Here is an 18,555-nt window from a genome sequence, read left to right as displayed (position 1 = left end):
TATGTTTTCCTTTTGTTAGTGAAATTGCACCAACTTCACTATTTCCATTGAAATATAATATATTTTCTTTTGTCCTTTTAAGAGTAAAAAACTCTTGTGAGCGATTTTAGGAGGTTGTCGAGTATTTTCTTAATTATTCTATTATTATTTTATTACACTTAAAGATATATTTTATATTTTAAATCCATTTGTGGAGCTTTATACTTTCGTGGTTGTAGACAAAATAATAATCTTTATTATAAATGAAATTGTAAACTAATAATCCTAAAAATAAGAGATTATACTTATTATTATTATTATTTGCAAAATGGCATAAAAGAATCAAATGCTTTGTGACCCGAGAAACATGCCTGGGAGCCGAGAAATATAGTGATTATTGAATACAACTATATATTTACCATATAAATAAATAATGTTAATATCCAATTCATATTTACCATGGAAATAAATAATATTCATAGGTTCAAATAACAGTTAATGTAATTATTTCACAACGAACATGGGAAAGCAGAGAACTGAAATATTATACAACAAAAAGCGGGAAAAAATGCAATCTAATTTTCAAGTAATAAAATTGTGGGTTCTCTAAGCTATGCTCAACCTCCACAAACATCACAGGCAAATCTCTCCAATTTCTCTCTTTTTTCCTATCCCAAAGTTTTATCGAAAACTCTTTATAAATATATATATATTTTTTCAAATTGAGCCTAGTTTATAAATATGCAATTTGGTTCAAGTGTTGACAAAACCTTTTTACAAGACAAGCTTCTTTGAGGGAAAAAATTATCACCGTCCGAAAACTCATCTTAGATTCAAAGAACTTTTAACAAAAATATTAAACTCAAAAAACATACTTAAAAAAGACAATTAGAGCTTAATTTCAACATTCAAGATTTAACCTTGGTCGAATCCGATTGAGCATTTTTTTATTAGAGGTAGAAAATTGTGAAGGTTCAATCCCTGACGCCAGTCAGATTTGATTGATGCAATGCAGAGGATTTAATTGATTTGAACGTTTTCTTTACCAGGTTTGGTAACTGACCCATGTAAAATTTTTGTTTATATACAAAGTCTATCATATGGCATACAGAACTCATTTCTTTTTCTTATCTATTTGCTTTCGTTCTTAGAAAGTAATTACATGGCAGATTGAAATGAAACACCAAATTTGCTTCTCAAGTTTGAAAGTGTGCTTTTTAATGGTTCACAACAACTCAATTCCTCAAGGGCAAGCTAGTTGTGTTCGAGCACGCAGAGTTGACTCCAAAAATCTTCAAAGACTACCCTCTACGACATTGATGAAGCCAAGTGAAGCATTGGTGTGCATGAATTTTGTGACAAGAAATCCGGTCAGAATCGGCAGATCGGCTTTGACAAGCTTCTTGCAGAAGGAAATAAGATGTCTACCTCGTTGTGTCCAGGTTCATGGGTTCCTTTCTCTCTGAGGCCCGATAACTGTGCTTCCTCAAACCGGTGAGAGAAATTGCCTACTAAATAGCAGACATACAAGAAAACAGTGCCTAAGAAAGACTTGTTGATAACAGTTGATAGAACCCCAGATGACAGCACTAGCATTATGAACTCGTGGTCGCCACCAATCATGTCCGGCATACCTTCTTGTTTCAACTTGTTTTCAAGTGCATTCAAAGATTCCAACCACAACTCTCCGTAAGGCAGTAAGAGCATCATCTTTGAAGCCATACGACAATCCACTCCAAGTACAATGTCAGTCGAGCTCCTTGCATTGCCTTCATCAAGAAACACTCCACCGGACTTAGAAATTCTCAAGGTGCTTGAAAATCTTCAAGAAGGAACTTCCTGCAACCTCTCCCACCCCTCATCCCAATCATCAGTGCTCCAATCATTTTCTGCATCGGGTAATGCTGCAGAGGCTACCTCTTCTTTCTTAATCACAAAAGGCCTTCCCAGTCTTCCAAAATGGCTACCAAAACGCCGAAATGAGTATATCTGCATTGGCAACTCCACACAATTTCAAGAAGCAAGAAACTGCTGATTCAACATTCAAGAGGTCACCCGGGGAATTTTCAATACCAGGAGAGATGGCTGCTAGAAGCTGAGATGATTTAAGGGCAACTAATACTTCTGAAATAGCTCCAAAACCACAAATAGAAAAATATCATGGCACTGCAGAAAATGAAAATGTCAGCCGAAGTCACCAATTAAACCATGGTTCACACAGTCAATAATGGTGCTCCAGCCCTGACTAGGAGAAACAGAGTCCTCCATCACCGACCTCATTAAAACCTTTAAACAACTCATTAAGCAATTTTCAACCAAAATCTTCCATGAAGCATGTTTTTGCATTTCTCATTCAATCTGATCCAGAAATTCAAAAGGAAGATGATGCAGTCCTGCCATGTTGAGTTATCAGGTATATTCCCATAAGCACAACATGGAGGTATGTTTACAGTTAAAATATTGTTTCATAACGTCCAATGCCTCTGATGGTTCCAACATTTTGATATGTATTCTCCACAAGTCATACATCTGCTCAAGTTCACTAGTTCTTTTCTGAAAGTTTTCCGGGTTGTTAGTGCTAAACTCCGTTCTAACTCTATCCTTAAAATTTGTCAATACACACAGTACAAAATGTCTGTGGACATCCTGCCATGATATTAGACCCTCAGGCACTTCATCACATAGATGCTGACCAGAGTCATTACCATTTTAGGTCCAAAATCTAGCAGATTCAAACCACCTAATCCAGCAATATTGTGGAAATTTAGGTCCTTGACAAAGGAAATTCTTCTACATTCTTGCTTGATAACCTCGTAATAATGAGATAACTCGAGCAAATGCATGTGGGCTGATGTGGGAGCATTATTGGAGAAGGTTCTTCACTTTCCTTAACTTCTTATAACAGTCAGAGAGGAGGCTATAAATGTAAGCAAGCTGCTGCTTATTGCAACCATCAACAGCAGGATATGCAATCAAGGATATCGTCTTGATGGTTCTAGGAGCATAACCAAGTATTTCTCCTCTAATTTCTGAGATCTCAGCCATGATATCATCATCGGTGCAAATCTCGGAAACGAGGATGGAAGTGCCAAAGTATTACAGTTCCCCCCAACCCCACCCCCCCCCCCAAAAAAAAAAAAAGAAAAACAAAAAACAAAAAGGTGGCATTCAATGGTTTAAGAAGGCATGCCACTATAATCTACCTCACGAGTTCCAAAAAATATACATGCATGGCCGCATACCTCAGCTTGGTTCAAACCATAGGTATCGGCCAATTTCAACATATCCTTCAAAACAACACTCTCAATGTAGCTGACATGACCACACAAAAAACGTGCAGTTCCAACCCCAGGAATTACTTGCTCTAACAATCTAGAATGATCTGTTACATGCTTTTTTCTCTTCTAATTTCAGTTCCCATTCCTTCCAAAATGAGGACTGCACTCCATAAATCTTGTTTACGTCACCTAAAACAAGTAAAGGAGAAAAAGAATGGTAACATCATCACATGGAAGCAGCACCTGTAGGATGGTTTGAACAAAACTGTGCCGTCTTGTTTAAGCGGTCAACTACAGGAATAAACTCTAGTACCGACATTATTCTTCTCTTTAAACTTCCTGAAGAGCAGCTCCCTCCTCTGAACGGCACCTTCACAATCAACACCAGTATTATGTAATGTGCTATATGTCGTTCTAACATTCTTGATACTACAAGTTTCTAGGTAGTTTTCCCTGGTTTTAAGCTGTTCTTCAATTAATTCTACCCCACTAAAAGCATCCACAAGATTCAGTAAGAAGGAGCAACCGATGACATCTTCCTCTTCAGTAACTGGTGGTTCTATAATGGATTTTACCAGAGAAGCAATCAAATCGTCTCTGGGAGCAAAATCATTCCTTGCCAACCAGGACAAAATAGTTATCACAACTTGCGTTCTTACACTTACATATTGCTTCCCAGGAATCATGCCAGAAGTAAATTTCTTACAGTGCTCTGGTTTTCTAGTTAATTCAAGCAACCATGGGAGTTGTACGGCAGCAAAAGATAAAATCTTCCCATTTTCTTGCAAAAGAAGCTCCCAATCCGTCCCATGCACGGCAGGACTTTTAGCAACTAGAGAAAGTATATTTTTAATACTATTTAAATGACTTCTTTTATCAACACTGCTAAACCCTTTAACCAGTACAGAGGAGTTTTTACGGTCAACAATATCTTGAATACTGTAGTCTGGAAGTGAGAAGACCGAGGAGCCTTGAACTGAGAAACTTGGACAATCAATTCCTGTCAACGTCATCAAAGTTTCACACTGCACTTGCATGTCTAAGTCTTTCCATGCATGGAGCAACTCACCAATTGATTCCTCATCGCAATGGCTCAAAGCAAAACCCAATAGCTGTTTTCGAGAACTTGTGTCCAAATTCTCGAGAGAAGGACCCCTTGCTATAGCAGCACATAAATCCCAAATAATACCATAACCTCTTTTGGCCAGAACAAGGCAGAGATCATAGGCCAACTGCAGATCACCGGTAACTGCAGCTTCTCTAGCAATAGCTTCCTGAACACCTGATATTTCATCCAAGGAACTCAACCCTAGAAGTTTTGCAACCTCAATTAGTTCATCAACATGTAGATAAGCTTCAGCTTTATTTCTGATTGCCATTTTAATAATTTCCATTGGATCTTTTATTTGCTGGAATTGCATAGGCAGAAGAGTCACTCCTAGGTTTGGAAGTTTAACAGTAAGTGCATCAATAAAATCAGCCTCCGCTTTTACATTTCTGCTACTTGGAAATAAATTCAAGCAATCCTTAGCCTTCCAGATCTGGAACAAGTTACAGCAACATAATCAATATTTCAGTTTTTGAACAAAAAAACAAAGAGAAAAATCAGAATATTTCATTTACTTTGACATCATTGAACCACAAGTGTGAATTTATGTTATCATCAGCTTGTGGTTAAAATAAAAGTTAAAATCAGATCAACAGGGAATCTATTGATTTTAATGATCGTAAAACAAAATTATACATGACACAACTTCAACCATTTAGAAGGAAGCTTCCAGGATTATACACCTATTAAGCCATTCTTGTATATCCAAAACCATACTAGACCATGATCTGACAGAAAACTTACTTCTGAGCCAGCCAGACTTGAAGCTGAGAAAAAAAACTCCCTTGCAGCTTGAATAACAAGATTCTCCGCTTTCTCTGTTGCTAAGGCAACTGAACTTGTACCCTTTAAGTAACTTCTAGCCAGAGAAAACTTCTCTGCTTTTAACAGTCCTCCACAAAATTCAGTTAACAAATATTCGAGGTTCAGAAATGTAAAGGCCTCCTCATGCAAGCACTGCATATCATGCCACAAGTCTGCCCACTCATTATCTGATCGGCCAGGCCGTTGGCGAATAAATTTTGAAAGTATGAGGCGGATAATCTGTTTTACACCCTTTTCATCTGAATGGGCTTCTAAGAAATAACTCATTGGTTTTGGTACCTGTAAAGAAAATCACCTCATCTTCTAAGTCTACGCATAATATTCATGGATAAATACCTTGAATTGATGTTTAAAAGGGAAAAAATTCTGGAAAAAATTCTATGTCATAAAAGCATAGAAAAGCAAAGACAAACCTGGTAAAAAGCCAAAAGACTCCCTGCTTCAATATGTCCTTCTGCCACTTTGCACCTTTGATCAAGGTTGCCAATAAATATTCCAGAATCTGTATTAATTGTAAGTGGAGCATAAACAATCAGGGTTACCAACTGATGCCTACAAATATAAAGGGTATGAAGTCAAAGAAGCTGGGAGTCTATGGAGAGATGTTAAAAGAAATCAAACCCTTAAAACAGTAAGGATCAAAAGGAGGAGAAAGACAACCATCACAGTTGCCTCTACTAAGATTTTAATTCATTCAATGCTCTGTATCTCCCTTACAGTCCTAAATTAAACCTTATATAAGGTTATACCTAACTAAAAAACTTTTAAATACCCCTACAGTAGGATAACCTGTCTCCACAAAATGTAACGGCATTACCAAGAAGAAATAAAATCGATAATTCATTCCAAGTCCTTTCACACCTAAATAAATATTGTGAAATGAAACAGATTAATAATGAAAAACAACAGAGCGCAATGTATAATACTTTGAGCAAGTTGGGTTCATTTGAGGCAGAATCTACCTTGCTTATGTGGAAGCTTTGACAATATAGCAGCCATGGTACTCCACCTATCTGTGACTGTAAATAAATATAGGCATTGCAAAGCACAATCTACAACTTCAACCTCATCCTTGAAGAAGCCACTGCTTTGGAGCTCCCTGCAACCTTCCTCAATGACCATCAAGCATACATCTAATTTATTTACCAAAGACATCTCCTTCAGCCATCTAACCAGGAATGACTCACTCCTAGTACGATCTACCTGAGAATGGCCATCTGCAATCTGCTCTTGGGTAGCGAAGGAAACCCTGCGGGACCTTTTTTGCATAAATGGAATTGCCTTATTCCACAATGATTCAACCACATTTTCCTCTCTGCATCCGTCAAGCATTGTCCTAAATTTCTCGTAGTCAGATAATTGTTCCCATGCAACAAGACTCATACTGGTACTAATTTCAGCATCATTCTCATTAGCATAAACCAACTGGTGCAGATATGAGATATCCTCATGAAACTGCTTTAACTCATTGACACCTTTCTGACAAGCAAAGCCAACCAAGCTGAGGCAGTTGTCCAGCAACCCACTGTAGGAATCAATATCTCTAGCTCTATGTTTATACCAAAATGCAAGTTCAGCAGTTGAAGGCCAAAAAGATCCTAGCAACTGCTTGACAATAGGTTCAGTTCTAATTTGATTATCAATATCCTGGTTCTCGGGTAAGTTACTAATAAAACAAATCATCTTATCACATTCAACCCAATCTTCCTCCCTGATAAAAAATCTTGGAGGAAACCTCCCAGGAAGAAGCTGCACATATGTTCGCACAGGTATTGTTTCAGGAATTGCATCCAAAATATCTAACATGAAGGGAGCCAGCGAATAAGGATGACGCTTGAACAAGAGGTTTAAAGCCCCAATTTTTCCACTTTCAGCAAGTGCAATTGCAGATTCATCAATTGGCATAACCCGGAATTTGCTATATTCTTGAACAGAAAACCTAAAAACCCCCATGCCATTAAGTGATCAATCAATAGAAACAATCAGAAAGTAGTAACCGCTATACAGCCAAAACTAAAAGTGGCAGAAGTAACTACTAAAAGCTGGAAAGCACAATACCTGCCCATGTTTATCCCAAGAAATGTTTCCAACCTGTCACTGAATTGCAACAGCTGAAGTCTAGCCAAACGGAAATCCCAAATCTCACCAAATTTTTGGTTGTTTTGTTCGGAAAATTTGTAAAAGTTAGTTAACTGCAGCCCATAAGCAAGTAAAGCCTTCACCGCTTCTTCTGATGGTCCAACTTTATCAACACACTCTGAAAGCACAAAAGCTTTATCTTTAATGTTTGACAAGAATGTATTCAAGTCATTTATTCCTTGGTTAGAACACAACCACTGGGACTTCAGAACTTCATCCCTATCCAACTGATAACGATCAGAAAATTCCAAAGCAGCTTGATGCTTGGAATTACCAATAAGAATCTTAAACATTTCAGGAACAGATCTCTCTGATAGTGATACCAAATTCCAACGCATTCTAGAAATGTCAGGTTGATTGGATCTGTTTTCAGGAGTTTGCTCTCCATGATGCAAATCATCTGTCCTTCTATTACTATTAGATGAATCAAACCTATCTTCAGATGAGAACCCCTCTAAAAGAAAAATATTTCCTTCAAACTTCTGCACCCTTTCTAAAACAGGCATAGAATATACAGGTTCATTCTCTATTAGTTTCAGACCACTAACAATGTCAAGCATCGCGACAAAGCCACTTTTTTTAGCAAGAGTGAGAACGTGATCAGACCACCAAGTAAAATCTACAATGTCAACTAAGATATCTGTGCATGCATTTAAAGGTCTATCAGAGTTAGTTCTTGCTTGGAAAGCAAAATTTGTAACTGAATAGGTTTCTTTATCCAGCTTAAATATATGCAAACAACCATTCATATCTAAAGCGGCAATATAATCCCCTTTGGGTGAGATAGACACCTTTGGGTAGGCCAGATGACCTGCATAACCTTTTCGCTCAAAGTAAAGGCCCTTAAATTGAGTAGAGGCTATCGGTTCCAGAACCAAATTCTGATGTTTACGCCACAGAGAAATATGACAGGATTCTGGAAAGAAACATACAAAGAACCATTAAAATTGAAACTCCAAAAGTTAATTATCGCAACACTTGATCTGCTCATCTTGATCCTTTATTCCACGAAACTAACAGATGTTTCATTGATTCAGTCAAATATTCACAAGCAAATCCTAGAACATTGAGTCATGCAACATAACTATATAGACTGTTCAAATTTAAGTCAAGGGAGATGAAGTGTTGAACCATACCAGATTTCCCACTAGCAGTGATTGAGCCAACAACAAGAAGCAAGGAAAGTTCTGGATAATAGTCAAAGCAGAAAACATTCTGAGGGAATTGCCTTTTTAAAGCTAAGCCACTTTCGTTCACAGAAGAAATAGAGGCACTTGACTCTTGACTGATCTCAATATGATGAAAAGCTCCATCAGATGTCAGAACAGTGAAGCTACACCAGAAAACAAGTCCCTCAATTACATGCATGAAATAATTCTATACCTTTTATGGTATTTATAATCATGTATTTAGAAACATGGTTACCCAATCATGAATCAAGGTTGTTACAGAAGTTTAAAACCAGAAAGAAAACTAACAAGAAGTAAAAATGGAGAAAAAAAGCTTACAAGAAAGATTGTTGTACTTCAAAATCATTCTCTGCAAGCAGTCCTATTACTGTTGAAGATATTTTTAAATGCCTCTTTGTAATCCTTGTTATCTCTTCACCATTTGCCTTGATAAAATATATTACATCAGCATCATCAACGATTCCAAGAATATCATGAGATTCAGACCAAGCTCCACACGCATACAAAACAAGGCTGCTGTCTGATGCAAGGAACCCAAGTTGAAAACAGTTACAAAAGTAAAAACTGTTAGGAGCAGGTACTATATATAATTCAAAAACCTAACTTTAACTGATAAGAACACTTTTATCAGCCTCAAACCATATCCAAGGATGAGAGGAACCCTAACAAGAACTCTTTCTTGTAGTCATAAATATCTCTAATTAAAAACTAAATTTCTTTCCCTGAGCCTATTATCTTAGGTATTGATTAGCCAATGAATTCAAATATATGTTCATTAGAGAAACAATTGAACATAAATATAAAGTAAATCTTACTAGTAAAAATGCCACACGGCTCCTGATAATCATCTTCCTTCCGCAAGATAGTGACTTGATTTCCAGCAGCCACAGCGACACGCTCACCTCTTGGGGATATAAATAAAGATACCGGTTTTCTCATTTTCTTCGGATTCTTGAATCTAATCCATTTCTCTTTAAGCTGACTTACACCTTCATTCAATAACAGCCTCGCCAGAAATTTCTTTTTTTAAATATCTTAATAGTTCCATTGTGATAAAAAGTAACTAATTATATCACAATTGAATTAATATATATGCATAAAAGAAGCGCTTGAATCTAGCATACCTCGAGCGGAAAGAAATGATAAGAACCCGCCTTTATCGGCTCCATTTGACTGAATTTAGGGAAAAAAAATCAAATAAATTGTAAACTGAGTTGATTTATGAAATGAATGAAAAGTTAAATCAAAGAGAATACCCGTTGAAGAGAAAGAGGGAGGCAATCGGAAGAGAAAGGCCTCGAGGCGTGACGACGTTCTTCGTAAAGCACTTCTCGCACTTCTCCCGCGGATTCCGCCATAGCCAGCGACCGCCTCTGTTACTTGAATCGAATATTTCAATTCGTGAAGAAAGAAGAATGATGATTTGAAAAGAGAGAAAAACGAAACAAACAAACAAAAACGTTGTAAAATGGATGTAAGCAATTGTCGGGCGTCTGCTAAATGGGCCAAGGGAGGTTTCTTTTCCAACATGGGCTTGGCCTGCAAGAAGGGACGAAACCGAAGGTGCAAGCAAGGGACCTTCTCTACATTTAAATTCAAATTTCTCCTAAATTTATTAATTTGTAGTCCTGAAAAAAACTTGTATTTTAGTTCTTTTATAATTTTTTTAATTTCAATATCAATTTGTTTTTCAAAATAAAATTTTTCATTTTAATCTTCCAAAATTTTATAATTTTATTTCAATTCTTACTCAAAATTATTACAAGCTAGCAAAATATTATTATATCCCCATTTTTAGTTTTTTTTTTCATTTTTCTTTCAAATAAAAATAAAGTTTTCAATTATAATTTTCAATACTCTATTGCCCATACTAAAAGTTTGTGGCTTCGTGGCTGCGCACCATTGCATCCAAATTTGTATTAACCTAACCATATTGATTATATCTAAATTTGACTAAAGAATAAAATGTCTTCACTTGATGAAGAGATAGATTAAACTATATTTTAAGTGGTTTGAATCAATCAAACTTTGGAACTTATATGACCCATTCCAGTTCTCACGTACACTAACTATACACGAGCCTCGCTATATCAAAATTTTATTAATATCTTGAATTTCCTCTTTTTTCCAATCTAAATTATTTTTCTCTTTTCTTTTTCATTTTGAATTTATGAAAGACAATTTTTATGTTAAATAGCTATTTACAGAGAAATTGTTTTTATATTATTCATTGACTTTTGAATTTTACAAATAAAACTAAAGGATGGAATATAATTGAATGTGTTTGATAAGCCTAAATATAGTATACTAAAATAGTTTAGTATTTCATACATTAAGTTTTATAAGTAGTTTTAAAAATTGATATGTGTTTTTTTAATATTTATTTTTAAAATATTTTACTATATCCTTATATAACATCATCGACTTCTTAACTTTACTTGTGGAAATATATGTTTACATACTAACCGTAAAAATACAAAACAATAGACAAATGCATGCATATTAAGTATAACTTTTTATTATCTTAATTTGTATAGCACGGTGATTAAAGCTTTTGTCAGACCCCTATTTAACACGAGATTAAATTATTAGAGGTGTGCAGATTTCGGGTAAAATCGATTTAACTAATCGAATCGAATTAATTCGGTTAATCAGTCACATAATCGAATTAATTCAGTCGGAGGTTGGTTAATAATTTTTTAAAAATTTGGTTAACGGTTAATTCGGTTCGAAATCAATTAATTAACCGAAGTTAATAAATAATATTATAAGATATAAGTATTAGCCCAAGTTTATTCGGTTAATTTTTGATATGTTCTATACTTGTTTTTAACCAAAATTTTAAAAATATATATAAATTCGGTTAATCAACTGAATTAACCGAAAAAGTTCGGTTCGGTTAAGTTTTTTTTGAAAAAATTCGATTCAATTAACGGTTAAGAGTTTAAAAATGTCAACTAATTCAGTTAATGCTAGTTCAAGTCTGTTAATCAATTGAAACCCCTACAAATCATATGTACTCAATCTTCCACCTCTAATATAGTATTAAAAAAGTAAAAGCTGATATTGATTTTTTTTAAATCTTTTTTCATTCAAACTATACATAATAATTATTAAAAAAACTGAATTTTTATTACAAGTAATACTAGCTCAATAATTTTACAAAGAAATCTAATATTTTCATTATAAAATGTTTCGATATTATACCTTTTAATTTTTATAAAATACCTTTATAAATAAAGTATATATTTAGATGTTTTGTTCGTTTGTGATGTGTATTAATCTGATTGGATTTTATTGTTGTTTGGAGACATTTTTATAATTGTAATATTCTTTTAACTTTAAATTAAAAAATTCCACTATTTTTAATATATATATATATACACGTTATATAAATAGAAATAACTTGAAATTTACCGTTATGTTGGCGCCATTTCGACCTTAACGTCTTTTCCACTGCAAGTTCAGATCCCATACTCCTAGGAATGGCCCCGTTTCGTGCAGCTGCGACTTTTACTGCGTTAAGTGTCCAATCAAATTAAATTTATTTCACGCTTCGTGACGTGGCATAATCGGGTTTCTCTTATTTACGAATCTATCATAGACCGTATCGCAAAATAATCAGCTGGAGCTAATACAATTGACTTGTCAACGATCCCCATATTTTAAAGACAAAGAAACACTGGTCTGAATACAAGACTTGAGGAATTATGTAAAATATATATTTATTATATGTGTACAAATTACAGGAGAAGGGCTCTGTTTCTAGGGAGAAGCTCTCCAAAGCCGCATTTTTTCCTGGCTGCGATTAACTTTCCCGGAAAATTCGAGAGGTTTTCTCGCAAATAAAACTTGACCCAAAAGTAAGAGATGCGTTGACTTACTGTATCCAGGTTAGCCACCGCTTCTTTCTATGTTTCTCTGCTATCTCTGCTAAGTGTTAACATGTCCAGTGATGTTAATGACTTGAGAAAGAGTTGTTTTGCTTCTTGTATTTTGTTTGATTGCTGAGAAAAAATTGAGAACAAAATGCTTTTTTATTGGTATGTTTTTCAGCTAGTTTCTGCTAATGAATGGAAATGAATGCTTTAAATGAATCAAGCCTTTGCATCTCATATCTCCCCGTTAGATGCTGATTGACTCAAGAAATTTTGATTTTCTTGCAAAAGGTTTGTTTACTCTCGTTGAGGTCGGACCTCGACAACTCCTATATTGTCCCCTATCAGAGTTTTGTGTATTGTGCTGCCCGAACAGGCAAAAGCTATAGTCACCGAAGAGTGAGGACATGATTGCTGAAAAGCAGGCTCCCTCAAGATCTCTATAAGCTAGAGATCTTGAGTTCAAGCCTATGAGGTTGCTTTTCTATAACCATACTTCCTCCTGTGAACCCCCTATGGCTGTTAGCAGAGCCGAGGCACATAAACAATTCTAATAGTTGATTTCATCTCTCTAATTTGAGTTCTTCACAGATTTAACCAAATTCATCTTTTAGTTCTTCACAGATTTAACCAAATCCATCTTTTCTTTTCTTTTTTTTTAAAAATTTAATTAACGGTATCTGATTTATAATTCTATAAAATTGAGTTGCAGAGGTTGGTCTTACCAATTCCAATGACCTGAATTCCACCGTACTCTGGGACTCTACATGGATATCAAACAGCGTCAGAACTGAAGATCTCTTCTGTGATTGTCTTGTTGTTTGTGTTTTTTTTTTCTTTTGAACGTTGAAAGATGGAAAAAGACATGACTACAACAACTAAATCAATGGTTTCACTACCTGAGTTGTTCTCTCAGACCACAGTTGCAATACTTGATTGCATTCAAGCTGCCAAGGCTGTCGTCACACAGACCGAGAATTTCAAGAAATTCTCAAATTTCATGGAGAAGATCACACTCATCTTAAAAGATTTGTCAAAATCAAATGTAGATGATTCTGAGAGCTTAAGAAATGGTCTAGATATTGTGAACTTGGAGATTAAAGTTGTGAATCAGCTAGCTCTCGAGTGTGGAAGTAGAAACAAGAGTTATCTCTTGATCAACTGTAGGAAAATCTTGAAGCAATTAGAGAACAGCACGAAAGAGATTTCTCGAGCACTAAATCGTATCCCTTTGGCCCGTTTGGATGATCTGAGAATTATTAATAAGATTACCAGGTTGTGCAAGGATATGGTGGAAGCTGAATATACTCCCAGTGTAATGGAGATTACAGTTTTGGAGATGATTGAGTCTGGTTTACAAGAGAGGAATGTTGATAGATGTTATGCAAATGATTTGTTTGTTTTAATTGCTAAGAGAGTTGGGGTTCCTGATGAAAACTTGGCCATGAAAAAGGAACTCGAAGAATTCAAGGCCGAAATACAAGAATCAAAACTTGGAATCAGCATGGCTGAATCTAGAAGAATGGAACAGATTGTTGAGTTGCTTGAAATGGCTGATGTTATGACATCCTATGAGGAGAAAGCCAAGAGGTATGAAAACGAGCGGGACTCACTTGGTACTCAACCTTTGCAGGCTCTCCAGTCATTTTATTGCCCGATCACCATGGATGTCATGGTTGATCCGGTGGAGATTTCATCAGGTCGGACATTTGAAAGAAGTGCCATCGAGAGATGGTTTGCAGACGGACATAAGGACTGTCCATCAACCTCAATACAATTGGATTCATTGGTTTTACAGCCTAACAGAACTCTTAGACAAACAATTGAAGAATGGAAATACAGGAACAAGATGATCACCATTGTTTCTATCAAACCTAAACTTCAGTCAAATGATGAACACGAAGTGCTTCAATCTCTATGTGAGCTGCAGGATCTATGCAGGGAACGGGAGCTACACTGTGAGTGGGTGACATTTGAGGGTTATATACCAATTCTCAGCGGACTTCTTAGTGCAAAAAATCGTGAAGTAAGAACACAGGCTCTAGCCATTCTCTGCAATCTTGCTAAAGACAGTCATGATAACAAGGTACTTCTAGTTTTACTTCTTTCATATTTACTCCAGTCTATTTACTTGGGAATAAACTACATAAACTTGGTTAGAAACTGAGGATATTAAAATGTTACTTTTTCTGTTTGTTTTGTTTAGGTAAAAATTGTTGGGTTATGCTTGCTATGAGATTTTGTCCACTTTGGAGTTCTAAAAACCATTTTTTCACAAATTAGTCTTTTGAGAAAAAGCATCTCAATAGGAGAATAATAGCCCTTACCTAAAAGTCAGGATCCATTAGTAGACGTGGGATTGTTATCCCCCTAACACTAGCCGTAGACAAAATGTGGATGTGTTTTTGTCGAGGGGTGGTAATGGTATGGAATCATAATGGATTCTCAAAGACAGCGTTATTATACCGTCCTGCTATTAGGTATTGTTTGCTTTGGATGCCTAAAACACATCCTCATCGTTTTATCCTTTGCAAAAAAAGCGTATCTATAGTGTAAGGGGGACCCTCCCTTACTTATAATGCCGTAGTCCAACTCTTGACTATTTGATATTGAATTGTGTTCCCCCTTATCAGAGTTCTTTGACAAAGCTTCTTGCACATTGCCTTTACAGATGAGACTGACTTCCAATTTAAATCAACCACGGCTTAGACTAGTTGATTCATATAGCCCTCCTCAAGAAATAAGATCCAGCAAGATTAGGGCTCAAATCCCAGTATTTACAATGCCAAGCTGCAACTTCATTTATACTACAAAAAAACTGACCTCCAATTGAACTTTCACAAGCAATTTAATGTAAAATATATATATTTCTCAAACTGATCTTGTTAACTTTCCAGGAAAGAATTGCAAAAGAAGATGATGCACTTAAATCCATTGTCCGCTCACTTGCTCGCCAAATAAAGGAAAGCAAGTTGGCCTTAGAGTTGTTATTGCAATTATCAAGAAGCAGTGTAGTGCGAGATGTCATTGGAACCATTCAAGGCTGTATATTTCTTGTAGTTAATATGCTAAACAGTGATGATGCTCAAGCTTCTAGAGACTCAAAAGTGCTTTTGGACAATCTTTCTTTCCTTGATAACAATGTTATAGAGATGGCTAAGGCAAATTTCTTCAAACCTTTATTGCACCTTCTTTCTTCAGGTATGTTCTCCATAACGACCTCTTGCCTCACTATAATTGGCTATGTACCCTGATTTGGTTTGGTGTCGGATGTGAGTTTGTGTCTAATATGAGTGTGTTCAATATTTACCAAGATTTTTTTATATATTAGACACAAAGTATATGAAGAATCCGGAAAACGTAATTGATTGAAAAAAAATTAAGCAGGTCAAAGTGCTTGTAAAGGTGTGGCACTATACTGATCACCTGTGTTCAATGCAAGGTATTGGGATATGACCTTCAAGGATTCTCCAAATACATGGAAGAATTTTGAAAAATCTGATCATACTTGTTTTGGACACGTACCCATATTCAAAACTTACGTCCCAGTCTGAGTGACACAAGTGGTCAAAGTTGATAGCAGAGTGTCTTGAATTTTTGAAGTCACAATCTGGTTTGATGCAGGACCAGATGATGTGAGGTTTCTGATGGCTAAGACATTGTCTGAAATTGACTTAACTGATCATCATAAACTATCCCTAGTTAAAGATGGGGGAGCACTAGGACCTCTTCTTCAGTTACTCTCTCATGAAGATCTAGGGATGAAAACAGTGGCAGTAAAAGCCCTTCAGAATCTGTCGAGCTTGCCCCAAAATGGGTTGCAGATGATCAAAGAAGGTGCAGTTGGACCATTATTTGAAATCCTTTATTGCCATAGCTTGTCATCCCCAAGTTTGCGTGAACAGGTTGCAGTTGTAATCATGCACCTTGCCAAATCAACTAATAGCCCAGCAGCTGACGATGAGAAAATCTCATTGCTGGAATCTGGTGAAGATATCTTTAAGTTATTTTCATTGATTTCTTTCACGGGACCCAACATTCAAAGAAACATTCTTGAAGCTTTTTGTGCAGTGTGCTGGTCATCTTCAGGTTCAGAAATCAGAGCAAAGTTGAGACAGGTATGCATGCATCTGAGCTGTTCCAATTTAATGTTATCATGTTCAAGAGTTAGTTTCGGGGTCTGACACAGTATACTAAAAATTTTCATATGTTTAGAGGATTATATACATATTTGTGTCTGCATATGACACGGTCTGTAAGTGGAAAATCTTGAGTAGCATAGGCTTCAATACATAACATTGGAAAATCCTCTCTGAAATACACTTGGATAACTAGTTTGTGTAAGGAAACCATTCTTAGAACTTGGATAAATGACCTTGTGTGAGGCATTTTGAGACTTTGAAGAATGCATCTAACAGCTCCCATCTGAAAATCTTGAGGGATGCCATTAAATTTGGAGAATTATATCTGTATTTATGTCTGATGACACAGTATGAAATGAAAATCGAGTAACATAGGCTTCATAACGTGGAAAATATTCTCTGCAGTACACTTAGATAAGTTTGCCTGAGGATCGATTCTTACAACTTGGATAAATGTGATTATGTTAGGCATTTTGAGACTTTTGAGATTGCATAAGACACCTCCCCTCTGCAAATCTTGTGGAAATGCCAGTAAAATTGGAGAATTATATCGATTCTTGTGTCTGAATAGAACACTGTATGGAAATGAAAAATCTGAGAAACATGGGCTCCAAACATGACATGAAAACAGTTCACTTGGAAAACTAGTTTGCATAAGGAAACCATTCTTAGAACTTGGATAAATGTGCTTATGTTAGGCACTTTCAGACTTTTAAGATTCCACCAAATACCTCCCCTCTGCAAATCTTGAGGGAAAGCTATTAACTCATCTTCTACTTCACTTTTTTTTTTTTGGTGGTTTCACTAAGAAATCAGGAATTTATATCTAATATTTTATTTTATTCAAATGTTTTTTTGATCATCAGCTCCCTGCTGTCCAAGTGTTGGTTCAATTATGTGAGGTAACCAACCAAATGGTGAGGGTGAGAGCAAGTGCAGTGAAGTTATTCTATTGCTTGACAATAGATGGTGATGACATCAGTTTCCAGGACCATGTGGGTCAGAGATGCATTGATACATTGCTAAAGATCATAAAATCTCCAACTGATGAAGAAGAGGCCGCTGCAGCTATGGGTATCATCTCGAATCTTCCCAAGGACTTACAGATAACTCAATGGCTTCTAGATTCCGGGGCACTGGATATAATAATCTTTGCTTTCATAACTGGTAGAAACCGAAATGCCTTGAGCAAGGAGCATGGAATAGAGGATGCTGTTAGAGCCCTTTGTCGTTTCACTGTTTCAACAAATAAAGAATGGCAGAAAAAGGTTGCTGAAACTGGTGTTATTCTGGAATTGACAAAATTACTAGTTTCAGGCACTCCTTTAACAAAACAATATGCAGCGGTGTCACTTAAACAGTTTTCAGAAAGTTCCACCGCAATGAGCCAGCCATTAAAGAAAACGAGAGCTTTCATTTGCTGCTTTGCTGCATCAGAAACAGGCTGCCAAGTACACCGGGGTATATGTACAGTTGAGTCTTCATTTTGCATTTTAGAGGCCAATGCTGTGGAGCCACTCGTTCGGATGCTTGAGGAGGGACATTTTGGAGCTGCCGAAGCTTCTTTAGATGCCCTGTTGACGTTGATTGACAATGAAAGATTGCAAAATGGTTGCAAAGTGCTTGACCAAGTAAATGCCATTCCTCCAATTATAAAACTACTGAGTTCAACTTCAACCAAATTGCAGGAAAAAGCATTGGGAGCTCTAGAAAGGATATTTCGGTTGCCTGAGATGAAGCAGAGATACGCGACATTGGCTCAAATGCCGATCGTCGATATAACTCAAAGGGGAAGCAGTGGAATGAAATCAATGGCTGCCAAAGTCCTTGCCCAGTTGAATGTTCTAGGTGAACAGTCTTCATATTTCTAAATCTGAGATATGATCCAATGCCTGTAATTTTCAAATAAATATCTATTTTTACACTGGTGAAAAGAACTCCAATTTTCTTCTCTTTTTTCTTTAATTTTAAAAACCAATGAATTGATCCTGTCTGGTAATCAATTTGATTTCGGAA

General features: G+C 36.1%; 1 protein-coding gene and 1 pseudogene across 3 annotated transcripts; one reads left to right on the top strand and one right to left on the bottom strand.

The window, feature by feature from the left end:
• Positions 1-998: 998 nt before the first annotated feature.
• On the bottom strand, positions 999-9,987 carry LOC108455431 (MAG2-interacting protein 2-like; annotated as a pseudogene). The gene is made up of 12 exons (XR_008270832.1): positions 9,776-9,987; positions 9,644-9,692; positions 9,335-9,508; positions 8,838-9,039; positions 8,466-8,662; positions 7,249-8,245; positions 6,153-7,129; positions 5,604-5,692; positions 5,110-5,469; positions 3,550-4,798; positions 3,220-3,446; positions 999-3,082 (listed from the first exon to the last, which is right to left on the bottom strand). The product of XR_008270832.1 is annotated as an MAG2-interacting protein 2-like (transcript).
• A 2,165-nt stretch (positions 9,988-12,152) lies between these two features.
• Positions 12,153-18,542, top strand: LOC108455982 (U-box domain-containing protein 44-like). 2 transcript variants are annotated; one of them, XM_017754568.2, is made up of 5 exons: positions 12,153-12,412; positions 13,110-14,483; positions 15,295-15,598; positions 16,022-16,515; positions 17,406-18,542. In XM_017754568.2, the coding sequence occupies exons 2-5, from the start codon at positions 13,251-13,253 to the stop codon at positions 18,408-18,410; spliced, it is 3,036 nt and encodes a 1,011-aa protein (XP_017610057.1). In that variant the 5' UTR covers positions 12,153-12,412; positions 13,110-13,250; the 3' UTR covers positions 18,411-18,542. The 2 variants fall into 2 exon arrangements, with proteins under 2 accessions (XP_017610057.1, XP_052874974.1); XM_053019014.1 differs by lacking the exon at positions 12,153-12,412 and adding an exon at positions 12,466-12,688.
• The last annotated feature ends 13 nt before the right edge of the window (positions 18,543-18,555 follow it).

This window comes from Gossypium arboreum, chromosome 9 (assembly GCF_025698485.1).
Source record: "Gossypium arboreum isolate Shixiya-1 chromosome 9, ASM2569848v2, whole genome shotgun sequence".
Lineage (NCBI taxonomy): Eukaryota > Viridiplantae > Streptophyta > Magnoliopsida > Malvales > Malvaceae > Gossypium > Gossypium arboreum.
The sequence above is the reverse complement of the archived record's forward strand: the minus strand, read 5'-3'. Positions and strand labels throughout refer to the sequence as shown.